The sequence below is a fragment of the Hippichthys cyanospilos genome, chromosome 3, assembly GCF_059441005.1.
Source record: "Hippichthys cyanospilos isolate Australia breed blue-spotted pipefish chromosome 3, RoL_Hcya_1.0, whole genome shotgun sequence".
Taxonomy (NCBI): Eukaryota; Metazoa; Chordata; class Actinopteri; order Syngnathiformes; family Syngnathidae; genus Hippichthys; species Hippichthys cyanospilos.
This window is the reverse complement of record NC_142371.1, coordinates 15,623,239-15,648,002: the sequence shown is the minus strand read 5'-3', so window position 1 is coordinate 15,648,002 and position 24,764 is coordinate 15,623,239. Positions and strand designations below refer to the sequence as shown.

The 24,764-nt window shown below is 40.0% G+C and overlaps 1 protein-coding gene across 4 annotated transcripts in view; it reads right to left on the bottom strand.

Annotated features, from left to right (window-relative positions):
* The window catches only part of LOC148425860 (CUB and sushi domain-containing protein 3-like), a 627,928-nt gene that overhangs the window by 121,825 nt on the left and 481,339 nt on the right, over positions 1-24,764 (bottom strand). For 3 of the 4 annotated variants that reach the window (XM_088410975.1, XM_088410976.1, XM_088410977.1), the window contains 5 exons: positions 13,421-13,594; positions 7,621-7,794; positions 3,697-3,882; positions 2,933-3,106; positions 1,842-2,024 (listed from right to left, as the gene is read on the bottom strand). In XM_088410975.1, the coding sequence (XP_088267101.1) occupies positions 1,842-2,024; positions 2,933-3,106; positions 3,697-3,882; positions 7,621-7,794; positions 13,421-13,594 (891 nt within the window). Of the gene's footprint in view, positions 1-1,841; positions 2,025-2,932; positions 3,107-3,696; positions 3,883-4,117; positions 4,274-7,620; positions 7,795-13,420; positions 13,595-24,764 lie in introns of all 4 variants that reach the window. The other variant, XM_088410974.1, reaches the window with a different exon arrangement.

Below are 24,764 nucleotides of genomic sequence, written 5' to 3'. Positions count from 1 at the left end.
TCATGCGGACTTGAAATCTGTCCTGCACAAATTCGACCAAAATGACTGTTGCGAAAGTGTAAAGTCATATAGAATAAACACATTTTGAAGTTTAAGTAATTCCCTGGAAACATCTGACCTGGAGCATAAGACCCAGACCAAATGAATCTGTGGTTTCTTAAAAACAACAATAAAATCAGTGCCGCTATTGAAAGTGTCCCAGAAACACAACACACTCTCAGGGATACTCACCCAAGGAGCATTGTTTGGCCTCTCAGTCCAGGCTGCCAAACTACCTTCATCCTCTATCACATAGGTGACAAACTCCAGTCCTCGAGGGCCGGTACCCTGCATGTTTTCATACCTTCTCTCTTAAACACACCTGATTAAAATGATTTGAATCATTTTCAAGAAACCAGAAAAGATGCAGAATACCGGCCCTCAAGGACCGGAGCTCGACACCTGTGCTGATTTTAAAGGGAGTTAACTAACACACACTAGTTAATTAACATATTAATTAAGACACACGGACGGGATCTCATATGATAAGATCTCAAAAGATTAAAACACAAGATTTGTTTGTACTGTTTTTTTTTGGAAGTGGAATGAAACACACTCAATGTTTTGAGGTCAGCCAACACCTCAAAATAAATATTATACCAATAAAATATATGGACACAACAACTAAGAAACTGTTATTTTGATGTTCTTACCGAAAAAACATGTCACATTACTTTTTTTATCTGTAGTTTCTACAGCACAAAAAAATTATTTTACCCTAAAAGTTTATAACTGAGTTTATAACTGTTTAAAAAAACAAAACAAAAAAAAAAAAACAAAATATATATATATATATATATTTTTTTTTTTTTTTTTAATCCGAACACCATAATACCATATTTTTCAGATTAACCCGCAGCCATAGGAGCTGCAGCAGTGAAAAAAAATACAGAAAAAAGACTATCAACAGCAGTTTTAATTTAAGTTTTAAGTTATTTGGTGGGAAAAAAAAGAACAACTGAAAACTGAAACTTTAATTTTCCAGTATTGTGTTCATATACCATACATGTTCTGAATAATGCAGTTTTTGTTTAGTAAACAGGTTTTGTACAATATATTTTTTGCATTTTATTGCTTGTGTACACATGTACTGTATATTGTTAATATACTTGCACGTTCAAGCAGGACATGTACCATCGTTTCCCACATAAGGAAATTCTTTTATCAGAAAAGATTGGACAGCACAAATATGATTCCTTACGAAAAAATACTTACAGTATTTATAAAAATATATGTTTATTGGATAGAACACATTTATTTACACTTTATTGACATTAACATTGGGTTTTCAAAATGAATAACTGTCTGAATATTACATATTCTCACTTTAAAGGGAAATAAATACTGTAAGAGGCTACAATGGTAGGGCAAATGACAGCACATGGGACAGAAGCGCAGCAAAGTAGGGGCAAAAGGCGTTGTAAGAAAATGAGCAAAATGCCTCTGCTGAGAGCCAAGCAGAAAAAAATAATAATAATAATAAAAAAGAAATCCTATGTTAATTATTTCTGTTATTTGTGTTTTATTACTGCATAAACCCGTTTGCTATTTTCCATCTATCTTCACAAAACATCCAAATGATAAAGCTGTAATTATAATTGTCTTGTAAAGTGCTAAGGAGCTGGTTCGGCCATATTATAAGGAGCAAGTCACCGTTATAACAATTACATTTAAACTATTTTTATCGGCAATATGTACAAAGGCAACCACTGTAAAACTAGGATGTTCAAACTCACATCTTACCTTACATTGCTAATGGTTGCAAGCATAATGTCACAGAGTGACTGTGTTACGTTACTTACGTTTGCAAAAAGGCTGTCTGCCTGACCACGTCCCATTGGGGAAGCAGATCCTTTCTGCTGAGCCGTACAGTGTATGTCCCACTGCGCAGGTGAATCGAACCTTGCTTCGCACTTTGAAGTTTCCTGCCTCCCTGGTGGCATGTGCAGGAATGCCAGGATCCCCACAGGTGTCCAATGTGATGCCTACAGTGAGAGGTGACCACAAAGGGAAAAATAAATAACAAATACTGTAACATATGATGGTATCCCCTTATGCTGTGTAAACACCCTCAGAGGTGAACCTATTTGGTCTGTACCTGTGTGAATCCATGTTTCCTGTCAGAGAAGCAGCACGATATTAAGACAAAAAAAACTTTATACATGTAAGAGCAGATAATATATATATATATATATATATATATATATATATATATATATATATATAGTGTTTATTAATTGTTTTTGTATTTTATCATTCCTGCATACTTCTCATGGACATACCCTGCTAGAGGGATGTGTCCGTGAGCTAGAGCAGAGTAATTTGGTCATTGTAGAAGTAATAACCAAAGTTATGACACTCACAACATTAGCTTGTCAACTACGACTGCACTCTCTGATCTCTCTCTGGCAACTACTTGTTTTCCATTTTGTATTGATTCACTTGATGAACTTACAAATGATTTTAACTGCCAGGTATATGCCAGTTTTATAATTTCTCTGAAATTTGGACGATTTAACTGGGTGAAGTGACAAACTATTGAGCAGTGATACTTGACACAGGTGGTGATGATTACAGTGACAATAAAATGACGGCCCAAATCAAATGTTCCTTCGGACATTTTTAAGAAGTTTTCATCATTTGGTGGTCTAGCTGCAAAATGTTGCACCTGTTGTGTAAGCTTCCCTTTCCAGAACAAGCCGCATAGTGACAACATGACACAGCGCACATAGAATGGAAAACGACAGGAAGTGGATTGATTCTTCTTTAAAATTCTTTATTATCAATTTGGGGATGGTTTAAAGCAAAAGGAACTAAATTGTATGCATGCTTGTGTGTGTATGTGTGTTCCTATTTGCATGGGTGGGCATGTGCCTGCATCTGTGGTGTGTACCTGAACAGTAGGGTAGTGGGCCACTCCAATGGCCATTTAGCTGACACGTGAGTGATGTGTATCCGACGAGCTGGTGGTCTCCAGAGCAAGAATATCGCACTGTGGCACCAAAAGTGAACTTCTCTCCTGTCATTACTCCATGTGGTGGACTACCCGGGTGTCCACAATCCACCTCTGTATGACAAAATAATAGTCCAAAATAAGTATATCAAGTAATTTTATAATAAGTAGATATAATTTCATGAACAAATGAATAGAATAATTCTTATTTGTTGTTTCAGTACCATTCATAAAATACATATCCATACAGCCACATTTGATGACACTATTTCAAATTGCCCATCTAAAGGTTAAAAGAAACAAAGACAAGAGAAACAATAACTAAAAAGAAAACAAAATTAAAGTTAACAAAATTAAGATAAAATACAGATAGAGATGAAACAAAAACTGAAAAAAACTAAAGAATAGAACAAAAAAGACTTCTCAACAAAACTAAATGAAAACAATAAGAAAATATAAAAGAACAGAACAGATGATCCATTATGAATGAAAAATAGACTGACAAACCAGAATCAAAACATAAATGTTGAAATAAAAACAAAACAAATTGAAAAGCAGCATAGAATAAAATAATGGAAAGTAAAATAAAAGAAAGAAAGAAAGAAAGAAAGAAAGAAAGAAAGAAAGAAAGAAAGAAAGAAAGAAAGAAAGAAAGAAAGAAAGAAAGAAAGAAAGAATATTTAACATTGATAAAGATAATGTACCAATGCATTCTGGCAAAGGTTTGTCCCAGTGGCCAAGTGGTTGGCAGGTGAGCACGGAGGATCCAAACAGGTAATATCCAGGGTTGCAATCGTAGAACACCACGCTGCCAAATGTAAAGATGCCTTGGTCAATCTTGCTTTCACGGATCGAATTAGCAGGGATGCCTGGGTCTGTGCAGTTCACAACTGTATGAAACACCAATAGAAATTATGGTGCAGGATGCTTCTTAAGTATTTTGTCAATTTAACCTTAATCCAGTTAAGAAAACTGAAAACATTATTTTTGTGAAGCCGACCTGGTCAATAGGGAGCTGACAGCTTTTCTAACAAAAATGCAGGCTTTTAAGGTAAAATATGCTGTGCAAATAAATAGCTAACTAAAGGTGTATTGCTTATCAAAATCTTATCACATGATTCATACCATAGGTGGCAAATGTCACGGCGGGGCATGGCGAGTCGAATGCGGGTGTGCGGGAGGATGGACCGGGGGTGCGAGGAGCAAGGAAGCCAGGAGGGGATGTGCTCAAAAATGCCGTTTTAATGAACAAAAGATGGCAGGAACAAAAACAGACAAAAACTGGAACAGACAAAAGGAACGTGAGAACACAAAACTAAACTTACGGGGAAGGGCAATCGGTGAACCGGAGTGACTGTGGACGAGGGAGCGAGGACTTGAGGGTGACCATAACAATAATCCGACGACTAACAGTAAAAAGGCTGCAACTTAAATACATGAGGCTACTTACAAGACAACGCGAAACAGCTGGGAGAGACAAGAGGCAGGGGAAGCTGATTGGGTGACACGCAAGGGCAGGAACGCACAGGCGACAGGTGGACAAGATCAAACTAATGGACAGAGAGGTGAGGCAGACGCGGGAAGAAACTATACAAACTAAATGGCTAAAGAAACAACCCAAAATCTCTACAACAAAACCCGTAGCAGAACGCAACTCAGGCAGAGGGCCTGGATGTTTTCCAACCCTCTCTCTCGAACATACCTGATTGAAATGATTAGGATCATTTTTCAAGCTGCTGCAGGAATTGAAAATGATCCTAATCATTTGAATCAGGTGTGTTGGGAAGGGAAAACCAAAAAACATGCAGGATAATCTCGAGGCCCTCGAGGATTGGACTTCGACACCTATGATTTATACCTCAATAAAAGGTGGAATAAAATGTGAATAAAAGTGAAATTACATTCTTTCGTGCTGTGTTTTGTTCAGCAGTTGTCAGATGCGTGGTAGAAGAATGCCTGTACTTTTTGGTTGCAAAGGAATTTTGAACATGTTCAAAAATCAAAATGTGAAAAAAAAAACATTTGAGACCTTAAATGAACTCTGGCATGAAAATGTAATTATGCTACCTTCGCCAGCAGTCACAAATGTTGGCCCGTCTATCGGACAATCTTTATGGTGAAATTGAATAGTATCTTTTTTTAGGGGGGTGTTGCCATGACTACATTTACTAAAGATGAAAAATTAAAAAAATAAGTTCCGTATTTTTCGGACTATAAGCCGCAACTTTTTCATCGTGATTTGAGCCCTGCGGTTTATAGTCCAGTGCATCTTATCTGCTGTTTTTTCCCACCGGTCATGCAAATGTGTGTTCAAGGAGTGAGTTTATGAAACAACATTAAATAGAACTGAAAAGATGTGAATGAGTGGCTGTGCATAAAGAGTTTAAAATATATTATTAAAAATATTTTAAAAAAAATGTCTAAATTGAATAAGATCTTTTATAAAAGTTTGTGACGTTTAAATTTGATGTACGGTATACAGTATATATGATTACGTTTATCAATTTATTATTGTATATATTATTTGCAGTGTGTGCAATGTTCACTAAAGTAATCTATCAATTAAACAACGGGAGACAGAATGCTATCGAAGTATTGATTTCGAGTTTGAATTGCTTTTTAACTCTGCAATATTCTGTTGGTAATATCCATCCATCCATTTTCTATAAGTATAATATTGGGAATAAATATGCAGGCATGTTTAATCTGTTAAAGAGAGGATGTTGCAGTTGTAGTTTCATATACCACCATATACTTGCGCCTTTTAGTCCAGTGTAATTTATCTGTGGCAAAAGATGTTTTATTTTTGCTCAATTTTTTTTTGCTGCAGCTTATATACCGGTGCAGCTTATGGTCCAGAAAACACAGTAATTAGGGCCCGGATTATTATCATTATTATTATTATTATTATTATTATTATTACGACCGCTGCGAGGCCCCTAGTGTTCTTCTCCGGATTATTATTAGGGCCCGAACAGCGACTGCTGCGAGGTCCCGATTGTTTTTCTCCTGATTATTATTAGAGCCCGAGCAGCTACCGCTGCGAGAGCCCTCGTTTTTAAACACATATATATATATATATATATATATATATATATATATATATATATATATATATACATACACATATATATATATATATATATATATATATATATACATACACATATATATATATATATATATATATATATACACAGTGGGCCCCCGGTTTACGAACTCCCCTTCTTACGAACTTTTCGACTTACGAGCGTTGACCACAGCGTTTTTTGTCCCCCTACTTACGCACAAACCTTTCGCCTTACAAACAATCCGACATGCCGCCGGTAAATGTGTTCGCACAATTATTTTCGCTTTGCTGCATCAACGAGGTTAATTGTTCACGCTTGTCACGGTCACGCTGAACGCTATTGCTCTTACAATGTCACAGTCACTGTCTCAGTCACGGTGTCAGTCATGGAGTCAGTCACGGAGATGCCGATATGCTATTGGTCGATTAAGGTCACAGTCCCGGTCTCACTCACGGAGATGCGGATATACTATTGGCCGGCGTCACGTCAATCACAGAAATGCCGATATGCTTGGCCGAACGCCTTCATCTAGCTCAGTGTTTCCCAACCTTTTGATCACCGCGTCACATTTAAAGTGAAGACTTTGCAAACTTTATCTGTTAGGCGTGGCTGCTAAAATTGCTGGTGGCGGTAAAGGAAGAAGTAAGAGGATGATGACAATAGAAACGAAGCAGGAGATAATAAAAAAAATACGAAGGAGGCGCACGCATAGTTAACCTTGCTCGTGAGTATGGCAGTAACCGCTCGGCAATCTTCTAGAGGCAAGACTTTCCTTGCCGGGGTACGGACCTCGGTCGACAACAAAATGGAGAGGCTTCTTCTATTATGGATTAAAGAGAAGGAAATCGCCGGTGATATGTTCTATTTTGAGAAAAGTTCCCATATTAAGAAAATAAATAAATTCTGCGGGTTGGTCTCTGCTCCCCTCCGCCTCCACCCAAACACGTCGCCCCAAAGGTAAATGTCATTTTTCCTTTGTATATGTTTTTTTAATTTAACTGTACAGTAGATTATGTTACATATATATTATTATGTTATATATATATATATATATATATATATATATATATATATACATACATATATACATATATACAGTCGGCCCCCATACGAATACGACGTGTTCGTACATTTATTTTCGTTTTGCTTCATCAACGTTGAACGCTATTGCTCTTACAATGTCACAGTCACTGTCTCAGTCACGGTGTCAGTCACCGTATATATATATATATATATATATATATATATATATATATATATATATATATATATATATATGTGGTGATGGCCTTTTTATCAATGGGATGTGGAAAAATAGTATTATCAAACCAGTTTAGACAAATTATTATTTTACTGTTAAAAAACCCTTAACAAATGGACTATCCCTGAGGTTGAAATTCTAAAAAAATAAAAAAAATGTTGGGGGATGGGGCACAGACACCTTGTTGGGTGGTAAGGGCCCACTACAGCCCGTCATTAGTGACAGGTGTGCCTACCCTCCCATAGCAGCAAAAATAATCCAAGGTATCATTTGAGTGCTCATAATGTATGTGTCACCTCTACATGTTGCAGGCTGTTGGCTCCACTGGCGGTTAGCCTGACACTGAGCTGAAGATGGTCCATCCAAAGTATAGCCTTTATTACAGGAGAAGTGCACCACATCATTGTAGTTAAAGCCATCGCCGATGGTGCGCCCATAGATGGGGCTGCCGGGGTGGCCACACGTGACAGCTGGGATTGACAAATATCATTGAGACAGTTGAGGAAGTTGGAGGAAGTGAAATCAGGATAAGGAATTATGGAAAAAACATGTGTGGTGAGGGAGCAAATAAATTGGATTAGGGCAAGGTGGAGGTGTTCAGTTACTCCTATCATAAAGGACAAATCTGTACCTTAAAATAACATCCATGAAATAGTGTGTTTATGTGGGGAAATAAAAATGAGGTAGTGTCATGTCATGTAACTGTAATTGTCACATTTACAATAAATACATTGAAAAAATATACAGGAAATTCACAGACAGCTTCTTAATATGTTAGCAAGAAGATCAGTTCACTTACTTTGATATACATTTCAATATTGGACATCTAATTCAATAATATATATAAATTATTTTGAACTGTATATCTCCATTCTTCAAATAAAAGCATTAAAATACAGTGATTGTTACTGTTCTCATAACGTGGGCAAAGATAGCAGTTATAAAAGTATAAACACAGAGACATGGAATTAAAGGGGAAGTCAACCCGAAATTGTTTTTACGTATGTTCAATGCATCTCAAAAAGTTTAAAAACATCACAATTAATATTGTTTTTTGTGGAATATGAATTAGGCAGCACTATGCAAATTTGAGTAGCTGCTTTTATGACGACTCCAAAATGTCCTCGGCAAGCAGACAAAATCGGTGCGTTTGATACAAGCTTGAACATTTTCAATCATCCTTTAATCGTCAAGTAAATAACAGAGAAGCAATAGCTAATCGCCCACATGCTGGGTGGCAAGACAAAATGGAGGAACAACGCAGGCTCTGTGTAATCCGTGGAATCCACATAATGCACTGCAGATTTCAAGTACTGCATGTCCGCCCCGCTGCGCTGTGCCAAGCAACCGGAATGAGGCCGCACACCCCTGGCCACTGTACGGGTCTCCGATTTGTTGCGCACCGCAACGCAGTTTTACCCTCCAGGGCCGCGCAACACAGTCCCTGGAGGGGCAAACTGCGCTTGCATAGAGACTACCAACTTGCCCGGTTAAAAAAAACCCCAACAAAACCAGGTCCATTTGTGAAAAGTTAGCATGTACATGTATAACACTTAATTGCATGCTTCATTTACAATGGGTGAGTACTGAGATTATTCATTTTAACTTTTAAGTGAATTGATGAATTGTGAATCAAACAGTATAATATATATATATATATATATATATATATATATATATATATATATATATATATATATATATATATATATATATATATATATATTAAACAATGTACAATATACTTGTGCTTGCTATAGCAATAACAATTAACAGGATGAAAACGTTTGTTCTTTTCTTCTTGATGACAATGACACAGAGAAAGAAAACAAATCACTTTTGGGTTCAATCAATCAGCAAAGTAAAAGACAATCGTGTCCATGTGGAGTGCTTTTTTTGTAAATTTGGATGTAAATCACATTGTTGTTCCGGTTTGGTGCTTTGTGAATTGTGGGATTGATCATGGTCCACGGCGGCAGAACAGATCTGTCCTGCGTAAAGTTGGTGGACTGATGTGCAACGATACAGCCACATCTCGATACACATTGACCAGAACTATAGACTATTATGAATAGCAATTGTACAGTGAAAATTAGCGTTAGCTAACCTTGTCATTATTGCTAGTTGAGACAGGAATCTTGCTGACAAGGTTTCCAAATGCTGGTGACTTCACTGTGGAAAGCAGCAGCATATCTCGTAACGAATCATCTAACGGTTATGTCGAAGTGCCATCCCTCAGCGAGAGAGTTCAGTATCCGCATGTTTTCTTTTCGCTAACTCTAAACGGTTTGTCAAGTTACTGGTCCTATTTTGCCAAGTGGAGAGCTTTTTAGGTGTAGCTTTTTAAGTGCACCTAACGATTATATTTTTGTTGTCCATCTTCTTGTCCATCTATGTCCATCTTGGGTACAGATTGTTCATATTCAACTTGCCATTTCATCTCAGCTGTAGTAGATCAGCAAGTAAACGTTATGCCACAGATTTTCTTCTCCAATCTCACTGTGTTTTTGGCTAATTTGGGGGGGGGCTAAGAATGCATTGTAATGCATTACTTAACTTTTAGTAAAGTACAATATTACTATTTTTGTGTGTGTAATAATTATATTAGCATTACAGTTAAAAATAATGCATTACAGTAATTACATTACTCCCAACATCGATGCTAAGCATGCACATCACGTCTTCCTATTCTGAGAATTTTTGTTTACTGAAGCGTCTTGAACTGGCTGTCGGACTGTATATCATTCTTATGAGGGTGTGGATGAGATTGTTTATGTTGTCACTCTACAGTAATGTAGAATTTACCTTTGACTTCCTTGCACTAATTAAAGAGGGTACCGAACGAACCGCGCAAATAATAACTGATGGACACATGAAACTTTTTGAGGACACAGGTTTGAATAAGGTGACATTGCTGTGTGCATACAGACAGTGCGCTTACTGTGAGTGACAATGACAATGACATTGAGAAAGACTTTTTAATGACAGGAAGGGTGAGTACCAAACACTATGTCCTGGTACTCATGTGAGCAACTCAAGGAAAAAGGTTATGGACACACCTGACTATTATGTCATTTTATTCACAAAGTAGCAAAACTGCTTTCCACTAAAGTAGAAAAACATGTGGATTTTGAGACTTAATTCATCAAGCTATCCATTAACTGTAGCAGCTTCTCCTCACTAGGGTCTCTGGCTTGCTGGTGCCTATCCCAGAACTCTCCTGGCAGTAGCCAGAGGACACCATGGACTGGTTACCAGCCAATCACAGGGCACACAGTGACAAACAACGGTGCATGCACCCAACCACACCTAACCACATTTCAGAGTGTCCAATACATCTGCCATGCATGTTGATGGAATGTGGAAGGAAGCCGGGTTGGCTTGAAAGAATCCACTTGGGCTCAGGGAGAACATGCAAACTCCAAATAAGAAGGCTGGGGGATTTGAACTTGTTACTCTGAACTGTGAGGCAGACCTGACACCACTCTTATACCGCTGCTGCAGTGCTGATCTACAAAGCGTTCAGTACCCTGTACTTCCGAAGCTCCCGCCACAAAACTCCCGGCGGGACACGGTTGAACGCATTCACCAAGTCCACAAAACACACGTAGACTGGATAGGCGAACCCGCATGCACCCTCAAGGGTGTAGAGCTGGGCCACTGTTCCATGGCTGGGACCAAAACCCACACTGCTCCTCCTGAATCTGAGATTTGACTTCCTGACAGGGCCTCCTCTCCAGCACCCCTGAATAGACTTAACTAGGGAGGCTGAGAAATAAGATCCCTCTATAGTTGGATAACACTCTCCAGTCCCCATTCTTAAAAAGGGGGACCACCACCCCAGTCTACCAATCCAGTGGTGCTGTCCCCAATGTCCACGTGATGAGGATTATCAGCCAGGACAGCCCTACCACATCCAGAGCCTTTAGAAATGCAGGGCGGATCTCATTGGGGCCTTGCTATCAAGGAGTTTTTTGACCACCTCGGTGACCTCGGCCCCAGCCCACCTCGGAGCCTCCAGACTCTGCTTCCTCAGAGGAAGACGTGTCAGTGGAATCGAGGAGGTCTTCAGCAGGGCCCTATCCTCACTGTACATAGTTATGATGAAGCACTGCTTCCCCCTCCTGTGATGCAGAATGGTGGTCTAGAATTTCATCAAAGCCATCTGGAAGTCACTTTCCATGGCCTCACCAAACCTCTCCCACACCTGAGCTTTTGGGTCGGTGACCACCGAAGCCACACTCCACTTGGCCAGTCGGTACCTGTCAGCTGCCCCTGGAATCCCACCAGCCAAAAAGCCTGGATAGGAATCCTTCTTCAGCTTGGTGGCATCCCTAACAACTGGTGATTGCCGCCGCGACAGGCACTGACCATCTTATGGCCATAGCTTCGATCAACCGCGATCAAGGTCAAGGATCAAGGAGAACCGCGATCAAGGAGGAACATGGTCCACTCAGACTAAATGTCCCCCGCCTCCCCCAGGGCATGGGAGAAATTCTGCCGGAGGTGATGTTAAAACTCTTTCTGACAGGAGACTCTGACAGATGTTTTCAGCAGACACTCACAATTTGTTTTGGCCTGCCAGGTCTGACCGGCATTCTCCCCCACCATCGACGTCAACAAAGCACCAGGTGGTGTTCAGTTGACAGCTCTCTCTTCACCCGAGTATCATAAACATATGGCCTTAAATCCAATGGCACGACCACAAAGTCGATCATCGAACTTGGCCTAGGGTGTCCCGGTGCAAAATGGATGTATGGACACCTCTACTGGATGTTATAACATGGTGTTTATTAGGGACAATCCGTGATGAGCACAGAAGTCCAATAACAAAGCACTGCTCGAGTTCAGATTGGGGGTCTTTCCTCACAATCACGCCCCTCCAGGCCTCACTGTCATTGCCCACGTGAGCATTGGAGTCCCCCAGCAGAACAAGAGAGTCCACAGAGGGAGCGCACTCAAGCACACCATCCAAGGACGGCAAAAAGGGTGGGTACTCTGAACTGCTGTTTGGTGCATAAGCACAAACCACATTCAGGATTCGTCCCCCCACCCGAAGGTAGAGAAGGCTACTCTCTCGATCACCAGAGTATACCCCAATGTATAGGTGTTTAGTTAGGAGGCAAAAAGAATGGCCCCACCTGCTCTGCTCTGCTCTAGGCAACTCCAGAATGGAAGAGAGTCCAACCCCTCTCAAGAGGACTGGTACCAGAGTCTAAGAGTATAAGCTGTGCGTAGAAGCAAGTCTGACTAGATCTAGTTGGAACTTCTCCGCCTGGCAGACCAATTCAGGCTCCTTCCTTGCCAGAAATGTGACATTTGATGTCCCAAAAGCTAGGTTTTGCCTTTGGCCACCGCCCAGCTCACATTGCACCCGACCCCTATGGCCCCTCCCACAGGTGGTGAGCTTATGGGAAGGGCGACCCACAATACTACTTCTGGCTGACGCTGGCCGAGCCCCATGGCTGTAGACCCGGCCAGCAGGCGCTCGCCAACATGCCCCACCTCCAGGTGTGTTCCTCAGGGAGCTCTGTGGGAGTTGCTTTGGGAGTATGGGTTACTAAATGCCCTATACGGGCTGTTCGGTCCCTGTATGATTGATGTCAGAGTTTTGTCTGCATATCTGGCAGTAAGTCAAATCCATTTCGAGTGAGTATTGGACACCAAGGCTGCAATTTGTCAACAATTCTGTTACTTTTATGGACAGAATTTCTAAGCACAGCTGAAACATTGAGAAGGACCGGTTTGGGAACCTCAGCTCCAGAGGGGGGCCCCGGTGACCTGCTTCCGGGCGAGGGAAAACCAGGTCCATGTTTTGCCATTATCATAAAGGATCCATGGTCCGTGCTGAGTCTAGTCCCTCACCTAGGACCTGTTTGGCATTGATGACCTTGCCAGGGGCATCAAGTCCCAGACAACTTAGCTCCTAGGATCATTTGGACAACATATCCACCATAAGGTGTTGGCCCACAGAGAGGTAATTCATATTACACTAATTCAATATTAATTAGAGTCTCATGTTTGGACTAGTGGTGCTATATAAACAATATTATTGTAAATACATATTTTTCCTCTTAAATGAGGTAAAGTACTTACAGATGCACACTGGGAGTTGTCCAGACCATTTGTGGTCCTGCTGGCAGATCCGGACTGAGGAGCCAATGAGCTTTAATCCAGAGTTGCACTGGTAAACCACTGTGTCTCTATAACCAAAATTCTCCCCAATGACCTGTCCATTCACTATCTGCTCAGGAATGCCACAATGTCCAGCTGGAGGAAGAAGATGAATGAAAAATACAACAAAGATGAAAAACACATCACAGATATGACAGAATTAAATGACAACAGTTAGTAAAGAAATAATGCTGCAAGATTCCTGAATATTATTAGGGCCTGAGCAGCTATGTGAAGGAAATCATACATTAGGTTGTTATCATTATGTGCTTATTTCTTGTCTAGAATAGCGTGCATTGGTATCCACGTGTGCAGTCTGAGTTCATCTCGCCCCAGTCCTTAGATAAAGCTGTTGATGCAGAAAAGTGTGAGCTGGGACCTTGGCCCAGCTGTTGGTGGTGCCCGACTAGCTCTTTTTGTTATGTCTTGTAATGTGCAATGCTTTGCTGAATTAATAATAACCAGGCAGGGGCGCTTGGACGTTGAATTAGCGTTGGAGAACGTACGAGTTCATTTGCCCAAGCATCGATAGGGAATATCCATGGCATATAAAAGTCAATTTTGGCTGGTCTGAGTTACTCATTTTGCTGCTTAGCAGCTAGGCTTGTCCTAGCCTTCTTTTAGAAATTTCTCTGACTAGCTCCCACTGGCGAGAGCCCTCTTGTTCTTCTCTGGATTATTATTAAGGCCCGAGCAGCTACCGCTGGCTAGAGCCCTCTTGTTCTTCTCTGATTATTATTAGGGCCCGAGCAGCTACCGCTGCGAGAGCCCTCTTGTTTTTCTCCGGATTATTAGGGCCCGAGCAGCTACCGCTGCGAGAGCCCTCTTGTTTTTCTCCGGATTATTATTATTATTAGGGCCCGAGCAGCTACCGCTGCGAGAGCCCTCTTGTTTTTCTCCAGATTATTATTAGGGCCCGAGCAGCTACCGCTGCGAGAGCCCTCTTGTTTTTCTCCGGATTATTATTATTATTATTATTATTATTATTAGGGCCCGAGCAGCTACCGCTTCGAGAGCCCTCTTGTTTTTCTCCGGATTATTATTATTATTATTAGGGCCCGAGCAGCTACCGCTGCGAGAGCCCTCTTGTTTTTCTCCAGATTATTATTCTTCTTATTATTATTATTATTATTATTATTAGGGCCCGAGCAGCTACCGCTGCGAGAGCCCTCTTGTTTTTCTCCAGATTATTATTATTATTATTATTATTATTTACTGTGCAGCCCTTTTCCATTTTTGAGGGCCTAAACATGCACGAAAAGTCAGCAAAATTTGCACATTTGTCGGGCCCGGTGAAAAATTGGATATTTTTGTGTTTGCCAAAACAATGCAAAAAAAATGGCTATGCAGCGCCACCTAAGGTCGAAAAAGTGCACCTGGTCCCGGCCTGTTTGACCTAGAGCTACGAAAATTTTTAGGCATATGTAGGACCTAGAGACCTACAAAAAAGTCAGCACGAGCCGTGTGCTCAGATGTACAGAAAAAGAGTTATGAATTTTTGAATGTGCATTTTTGGCCCATTTTTGCACGTTTGCAGGTCCCAAACTGCTCCTTGTTTCTCCTAAACGCTTTACTCAATCGCCTTCAAATTTGCTGTGGTATATAATAAGACATAGGGGCACAACTGCGCAAAATTTGGTGCAGATCCGCTGACATATATGATAGGGGCGTGGCTTCAAATTATGTGTTCAATTTTTCCTTCGCCAAGAGAGACATAAACCTTAATAACTTTGATGTACTAGCTTAAAAAAATCTAAAACTTCATAGACACATGGAAACTTATGTCTTTAAAACCTTTAAAAAAAGTTTTTTTAAATACCTACTAGCGCCGCCTAGTGGTTGATTAAAATGTCATTTTTTTACACTTTCATGTATTGTGCTTAGTCTGTTTGAGTAAAACAAATCAAAATTGGTCAGAATATCATTAAGACATGGAATATTAAGGTTTTAAAATTTTACGAATTTTCGATAATGGGCGTAGTCTGCACGCCACCTCAAAGTCAGATGACTCGCCAAAACGAAAAAAGTGGCTGTAATTGGCCCCAAAATGGCCTTATGAGTGGAAAATAGCCTCTCACTCCCGGCCCGTTTGACCTAGAGCTCCAAAAATTTGTAGACTTATGTAGGACCTCGAGCCCTACAAAAAAGTCAGCGCGAGCCATGTGCTCAGATGTACAGAAAGAGAGTTATGAATTTTTGAATGTGCACTTTTGGCCCGTTTTTGCTCATTTGCAGGTCCCGAACTGCTCCTTTTTTCTCCCAAACGCTTGACCCGATCGACTTCAAATTTGCAGTGAAGTTTTATCTGACTGTGAGGCACAATTGTTCAAATTTTTGTGATGATCCGCCATCAAATATGTTGGGGGCGGGGCTTCATATTATGCCTTTGATGATTACTTTGCCACATGTGAAACAAATCTTTATAACTCAGCTTTACAAGCTTAGAAAAATCTGAAACTTCACAGACACATGGAGACTCAAGCCCTTAACACAAGTGTTTAAAAAAATCTTCAATTGCTTATAAGGCCATCTAGTGGCAAACAAAAATGTCAGTCTGATGTCTCGCCAAAACGAACAAAGTTGCTGTGTTTGGTCCCAGATGGTCTTATCTTTTCTAAACTTCATATATTTGATGGGTTTCCAATGCGGAATACACCTATCAACGTATTTTTTGTTATAGTGCGAGCGCCAACTAGTGGCAGCCAAAAATATAGCATTTTTTAAACGTTTTTATGTGTTTAGCTGAACCTTTTAAAGTAATATCGCTGAAATTAAGTCTGACAAGCCTCTAGACAGCCTTGCTGACCTCCACCAAATTTTACGAAGTTTCGATAATGGGCGTGGCCTCTACGACCATTTTCATTCCCAAACTTTATCTGTCCAGTAAAAGTTGCTGTAATTTGACCCAGATGATCTGATCTTCTCACAATTTCACACATTGGATGAAAATATTTTCCTGAACATATCGACAAAAATATATTCCAGTTTAAAGCTAGCGCCATCTAGTGGCTGCAAAAAATGTCATTAGTCGAAATATTACAGTCAATGCTGTTTGGTTTGACCTACAGCTATGAAACTTTGTAGACAAATGAAGGACTGCAAGACCTATAAAAAAGTCAATTAAAGTGATGTGCTAGGATGTACAGAAAAATTATTATGAATTTTTTTAATGTGCAGTTTTGTCCCATTCTTAGACATTAGCTGGTCTCAAACTAGTGCCTTTTTCTCGTAAACGATTCACCCCATTACCTTCAACTTTGCCATGAATCATTATCCAACTGAGGGGCACACATACTCCAAATATCGTGAAGATCTCTTGACATAAAAGATGGGGGCGGAGCTTCAAATTATGTTTAATACTTCCTTTGCCAAGAGTGACAAAAATCTTAATAACTCAGCTATGACAGCTTCAAACCATCTGAAACTTTCCTGGGCCTTTAAAAGTAATGCATTAATACAGCTGTGTGATAAACTTTCAAATCATTTACAGCGCCACCCAGTGGCGGACAAATATCTCATTTTTTATACTTTTATGTACTGTGAAATGCCTTTTGACTAAATGAACTAAAAAATGGTCAGAAAAGCTATGACACATTGGAACATTAAGGTTCTCAACTTTTATGACTTTTCATTAAAGGGCGTGGCCTCTATGCAAACTCAAAGTCTGATGTCTCCCCAAAACGGTAAAAGTTGCTGTAATTGGACCTAGATGATCTGATGTTTGCAAAACATCATATATGGGATGGGAGTCCAATGTGAAACACACCTACAAGCCTATTTTTTACCATAGTAAGAGCGCCACCTAGTGGCAGCAAAAAATATAGCAAATCCTTCATGTTTTTATGTACTCTGCTGAGCCCCTTGAAGTGATATCCCTTAAATGTTTTCTGAAAAGCCAGTGGCCATGCCTTATCCCCCCCACAAATCAGTACAATGTTTCGACAGTGGGTGTGGCCTATATGGCATTGAAAGACACAAAATTGGAACAATAAAAGCTGCAGTAACTCCACGCACATTGTCCCACCTTGTCTAAATTTTACATATTTGGTAATAGTCCTGCACTGAAGTGATCTACAACAAATTTTTCATCATTCATACCCCGACCTGTTCATACCCCAACGTGCACAGGTCTGCGAGGGCCCTTTATAGCTGCTTGCAGCTCTAGTTATTATTATTATTTACTGTGCAGCGCTTTTCCATTTTTGAGGGCCTAAACATGCACGAAAAGTCACCAAAATTTGCACATTTGTCGGGCCCGGTGAAAAATTGGATATTTTTGTGTTTCCCAAAACAATGCAAAAAAAATGGCTCTGCAGCGCCACCTAAGGTTGAAAAAGTGCACCTGGTCCCGGCCCGTTTGACCTAGAGCTACGAAAATTTTTAGACATATGTAGGACCTAGAGACCTACAAAAAAGTCAGCGCGAGCCATGTGCTCAGATGTACAGAAAAAGAGTTATGAATTTTTGAATGTGCATTTTTGGCCCATTTTTGCACGTTTGCAGGTCCCAAACTGCTCCTTGTTTCTCCTAAACGCTTTACTCAATCACCTTCAAATTTGCTGTGGTCCATATTCACACATAGGGGCACAAGTGGGCAAAATTTGGTGCAGATCCGCTGACATATATGATAGGGGCGTGGCTTCAAATTATGTGTTCAATTTTTCCTTCGCCAAGAGTGACATAAACCTTAATAACTTTGTTTTACTAGCTTAAAAAAATCTAAAACTTCATAGATACATGGAAACTTATGTCTTTAACACCTTTGAAAAAAGTTTTTTTAAATACCTACTAGCGCCACCTAGTGGTTGATTAAAATGTTATTTTTTACACTTTCATGTATTGTGCTCAGTCTGTTTGAGTAGAACAAATGAAAATTGGTCAGAATATCATTAAGACATGGAATATTAAGGTTTTAAAATTTTACGACATTTCGATAATGGGCGTAGTCTGCACGCCACCTCAAAGTCAGATGACTCGCCAAAATGAAAAAAGTGGCTGTAATTGGCCCCAAAATGGCCTTATGAGTGGAAAATAGCCTCTCACTCCCGGCCCGTTTGACCTAGAGCTCCAAAAATTTGTAGCCTTATGTAGGACCTCGACCTCTACAAAAAAGTCAGCGCGAGCCATGTGCTCAGATGTACAGAAAGAGAGTTATGAATTTTTGAAGGTGCACCTTTAGCCCGTTTTTGCTCATTTGCAGGTCCCGAACTGCTCCTTTTTTCTCCCAAACGCTTGACCCGATCGACTTCAAATTTGCTGTGATGTTTTATCTGACTCTGAGGCACAATTGTTCAAATTTTCGTGACGATCCGCAATCAAATATGGTGGGGGCGGGCCTTCATATTATGCCTTTGATGATTACTTTTCCACATGTGAAACAAATCTTTATAACTCAGCTTTCCAAGCTTGGAAAAAACTGAAACTTCACAGACACATGGAGACTCAAGCCCTTAACACAAGTGTTTAAAAAAAATCTTCAATTGCTTATAAGGCCATCTAGTGGCAAACAAAAATGTCAGTCTGATGTCTCGCCAAAACGAACAAAGTTGCTGTGTTTGGTCCCAGATGGTCTTATCTTTTCTAAACTTCATATATTTGATGGGTTTCCAATGCGGAATACACCTATCAATGTATTTTTTTTTTATAGTGCGAGCGCCACCTAGTGGCAGCCAAAAATATAACATTTTTTAAACGTTTTTAAGTGTTTAGCTGAGCCTTTTGAAGTAATATCGCTGAAATTAAGTCTGAAAAGCCTCTAAACAGCCTTGATGACCTCCACCAAATTTTACGAAGTTTCGATAATGGGCGTGGCCTCTACGACCATTTTCATTCCGAAGCTTTATCTGTCCAGTAAAAGTTGCTGTAATTTGACCCAGATGATCTGATCTTCTCACAATTTCACACATTGGATAAAAATATTCTCCTGAACATATCGACAAAAATATATTCCAGTTTAAAGCTAGCGCCACCTAGTGGCTGCAAAAAATGTCATTGGTCGAAAGATTACAGTCAATCCTGTTTGGTTTGACCTACAGCTATGAAACTTTGTAGGCAAATGAAGGACTGCAAGACCTACAAAAAAGTCAATAGAAGTGATGTGCTAGGAAGTACAGAAAAATTGTTATGAATTTTTTTAATGTGCAGTTTTGTCCCATTCTTAGACATTAGATGGTCTCAAACTAGTGCCTTTTTCTCTTAAACGATTCACCCCATTACCTTCAACTTTGGCATGAATCATTATCCAACTGAGGGGCACACATAGTCCAAATATCGTGAGGATCTCTTGACATAAAAGATGGGGGCGGAGCTTCAAATTATGTTTAATACTTCCTTCGCCATGAGTGACAAAAATCTTAATAACTCAGCTATGACAGCTTCAAAACATCTGAAACTTTCCTGGGACTTTAAAAGTCATGCAATAATACAGCTATGTGATAAACTTTCAAATCATTTACAGCGCCACCCAGTGGCGGACTAACATCTCATTTTTTATACTTTTATGTACTGTGAAATGCCTGTTTGCCTAAATGAACTCAAAAATGGTCAGAAAAGCTATGACACATTGGAACATTAAGGTTCTCAACTTATATGACTTTTCATTAAAGGGCGTGGCCTCTATGCAAACTCAAAGTCTGATGTCTCGCCAAAACGGTAAAAGTTGCTGTAATTGGACCTAGATGATCTGATGTTTGCAAAACTTCATATATGGGATGGGAGTCCAATGTGAAACACACCTACAAGCCTATTTTTATCATAGTACGAGCGCCACCTAATGGCAGCAAAAAATATAGCAAATCCTTAATGTTTTTATGTACTCTGCTGAGCCCCTTGAAGTGATATCCCTTAAATGTTTTCTGAAAAGCCAGTGGCCATGCCTTATGCCCTCCACAAATCAGTACGATGTTTCGACAGTGGCTGTGGCCTATATGGCATTGAAAGTCACAAAATTGGAACAATAAAAGCTGCAGTAACTCCACCCACATTGTCCCACCTTGTCTAAATTTTACATATTTGGTAAGAGTCCTGCACTGAAAACATCTACAACTACTATTTCATCGTTCATACTCCTTGTTCATACCCCAACCTGTTCATACCCCAACGTGCACAGGTCTGCGAGGGCCCTTTATAGCTGCTTGCAGCTCTAGTTATTATTAGGGCCCGAGCAGCTACCGCTGCGAGAGCCCTCTTGTTTTTCTCCAGATTATTATTATTATTAGGGCCCGAGCAGCTACCGCTGCGAGAGCCCTCTTGTTTTTCTCCAGATTATTATTAGGGCCCGAGCAGCTACCGCTGCGAGAGCCCTCTTGTTTTTCTCCAGATTATTATTAGGGCCCGAGCAGCTACCGCTGTGAGAGCCCTCTTGTTTTTCTCCAGATTATTATTATTATTATTATTATTTACTGTGCAGCGCTTTTCCATTTTTGAGGGCCTAAACATGCACGAAAAGTCACCAAAATTTGCACATTTGTCGGGCCCGGTGAAAAATTGTATATTTTTGTGTTTCCCAAAACAATGCAAAAAAAATGGCTCTGCAGCGCCACCTAAGGTCGAAAAAGTGCACCTGGTCCCGGCCCGTTTGACCTAGAGCTACGAAAATTTTTAGCCATATGTAGGACCTAGAGACCTACAAAAAAGTCAGCGCGAGCCATGTGCTCAGATGTACAGAAAAAGAGTTATGAATTTTTGAATGTGCATTTTTGGCCCATTTTTGCACGTTTGCAGGTCCCAAACTGCTCCTTGTTTCTCCCAAACGCTTTACTCAATCGCCTTCAAATTTGCTGTGGTCCATATTCACACATAGGGGCACAAGTGGGCAAAATTTGGTGCAGATCCGCTGACATATATGATAGGGGCGTGGCTTCAAATTATGTGTTCAATTTTTCCTTCGCCAAGAGTGACAATAACCTTAATAACTTTGATGTACTAGCTTAAAAAAATCTAAAACTTCATAGACACATGGAAACTTATGTCTTTAACACCTTTAAAAAAAGTTTTTTTAAATACCTACTAGCGCCGCCTAGTGGTTGATTAAAATGTCATTTTTTTACACTTTCATGTATTGTGCTCAGTCTGTTTGAGTAAAACAAATGAAAATTGGTCAGAATATCATTAAGACATGGAATATTAAGGTTTTAAAATTTTATGACTTTTCGATAATGGGCGTAGTCTGCACGCCACCTCAAAGTCAGATGACTCGCCAAAACGAAAAAAGTGGCTGTAATTGGCCCCAAAATGGCCTTATGAGTGGAAAATAGCCTCTCACTCCCGGCCCGTTTGACCTAGAGCTCCAAAAATTTGTAGCCTTATGTAGGACCTCGAGCCCTACAAAAAAGTCAGCGCGAGCCCTATGCTCAGATGTACAGAAAGAGAGTTATGAATTTTTGAATGTGCACCTTTAGCCCGTTTTTGCTCATTTGCAGGTCCCGAACTGCTCCTTTTTTCTCCCAAACGCTTGACCCGTTGACTTCAAATTTGCTGTGATGTTTTATCTGACTGTCAGGCACAATTGTTCAAATTTTTGTGATGATCCGCCATCAAATATGTTGGGGGCGGGGCTTCATATTATGCCTTTGATGATTACTTTGCCACATGTGAAACAAACCTTTATAACTCAGCTTTACAAGCTTAGAAAAATCTGAAACTTCACAGACACATGGAGACTCAAGCCCTTAACACAAGTGTTTAAAAAAATATTCAATTGCTTATAAGGCCATCTAGTGGCAAACAAAAATGTCAGTCTGATGTCTCGCCAAAACGAACAAAGTTGCTGTGTTTGGTCCCAGATGGTCTTATCTTTTCTAAACTTCATACATTTGATGGGTTTCCAATGCGGAATACACCTAACAACGTATTTTTTGTTATAGTGCGAGCGCCACCTAGTGGCAGCCAAAAATAGAGCATTTTTTAAACGTTTTTATGTGTTTAGCTGAGCCCTTTGATGTAATATCGCTGAAATTAGGTCTGAAAAGCCTCTAGACAGCCCTGCTGACCTCCACCAAATTTTACGAAGTTTCGATAATGGGCGTGGCCTCTACGACCATTTTCATTCCGAAGCTTTATCTGTCCAGTAAAAGTTGCTCTAATTTGACCCAGATGATCTGATCTTCTCACAATTTCACACATTGGATGAAAATATTCTCCTGAACATATCGACAAAAATATATTCCAGTTTAAAGCTAGCGCCACCTAGTGGCTGCAAAAAATGTCATTAGTCAAAAGATTACAGTCAATCCTGTTTGGTTTGACCTACAGCTATGAAACTTTGTAGGCAAATGAAGGACTGCAAGACCTACAAAAAAGTCAATAGAAGTGATGTGCTAGGATGTACAGAAAAATTGTTAAGAAATTTTTTAATGTGCAGTTTTGTCCCATTCTTAGACATTAGCTGGTCTCAAACTAGTGCCTTTTTCTCTTAAACGATTCACCCCATTACCTTCAACTTTGGCATGAATCATTATCCAACTGAGGGGCACACATAGTCCAAATATCGTGAAGATCTCTTGACAGAAAAGATGGGGGCGGAGCTTCAAATTCTGTTTAATACTTCCTTCGCCAAGAGTGACAAAAATGTTAATAACTCAGCTATGACAGTTTCAAACCATCTGAAACTTTCCTGGGACTTTAAAAGTCATGCAATAATACAGCTATGTGATAAACTTTCAAATCATTTACAGCGCCACCCAGTGGCGGACAAAAATCTCATTTTTTTTACTTTTATGTACTGTGAAATGCCTGTTTGACTAAATGAACTAAAAAATGGTCAGAAAAGCTATGACACATTGGAACATTAAGGTTCTCAACTTTTATGACTTTTCATTAAAGGGCGTGGCCTCTATGCAAACTCAAAGTCTGATGTCTCCCCAAAACGGTGAAAGTTGCTGTAATTGGACCTAGATGATCTGATGCTTTCAAAACTTCATATATGGGATGGGAGTCCAATGTGAAACACACCTACAAGCCTATTTTTTATCATAGTACGAGCGCCACCTAGTGGCAGCAAAAAATATAGCAAATCCTTAATGTTTTTATGTACTCTGCTGAGCCCCTTGAAGTGATATCCCTTAAATGTTTTCTGAAAAGCCAGTGGCCATGCCTTATGCCCTCCACAAATCAGTACAATGTTTCGACAGTGGGTGTGGCCTATATGGCATTGAAAGTCACAAAATTGGAACAATAAAAGCTGCAGTAACTCCACCCACATTGTCCCACCTTGTCTAAATTTTACATATTTGGTAAGAGTCCTGCACTGAAGTCATCTACAACTACTATTTCATTGTTCATAGTCCTTGTTCATACCCCGACCTGTTCATACCCCAACGTGCACAGGTCTGCGAGGGCCCTTTATAGCTGCTTGCAGCTCTAGTTATTATTTTTATTTACTGTGCAGCGCTTTTCCAATTTTGAGGGCCTAAACATGCACGAAAAGTCACCAAAATTTGCACATTTGTGGAGCCCGGTGAAAAATTGGATAATTTTGTGTTTCCCAAAAAAAAGCAAAAAAATGGCTCTGCAGCGCCACCTAAGGTCGAAAAAGTGCACCTGGTCCCAGCCCCTTTGACCTAGAGCTACGAAAATTTTTAGGCATATGTAGGACCTAGAGACCTACAAAAAAGTCAGCGTGAGCCATGTGCTCAGATGTACAAAAAAAAAGTTATGAATTTTTGAATGTGCATTTTTGGCCCATTTTTGCACGTTTGCAGGTCCCAAACTGCTCTTTGTTTCTCCTAAACGCTTTACTCAATCGCCTTCAAATTTGCTGTGGTCAATATTCACACATAGGGGAACAAGTGGGCAAAATTTGGTGCAGATCCGCTGACATATATGTTAGGGGCGTGGCTTCAAATTATGTGTTCAATTTTTCCTTCGCCAAGAGTGACATAAACCTTAATAACTTTGATGTACTAGCTTAAAAAAATCTAAAACTTCATATACACATGGAAACTTTGTCTTCAACACCTTTGAAAAATTTTTTTTTAAATACCATCTAGCGCCGCCGAGTGGTTGATTAAAATGTCATTTTTTACACTTTCATTTATTGTGCTCAGTCTGTTTGAGTAAAACAAGTCACAATTGGTCAAAATATCATTAAGACATGGAATATTAAGATTTTACAATTTTAGGACTTTTCGATAATGGGCGTAGTCTGCACGCCACCTCAAAGTCAGATGACTCGACAAAACGAAAAAAGTGGCTGTAATTGGCCCCAAAATGGCCTTATGAGTGGAAAATCGCCTCTCACTCCCGGCCCGTTTGACCTAGAGCTACA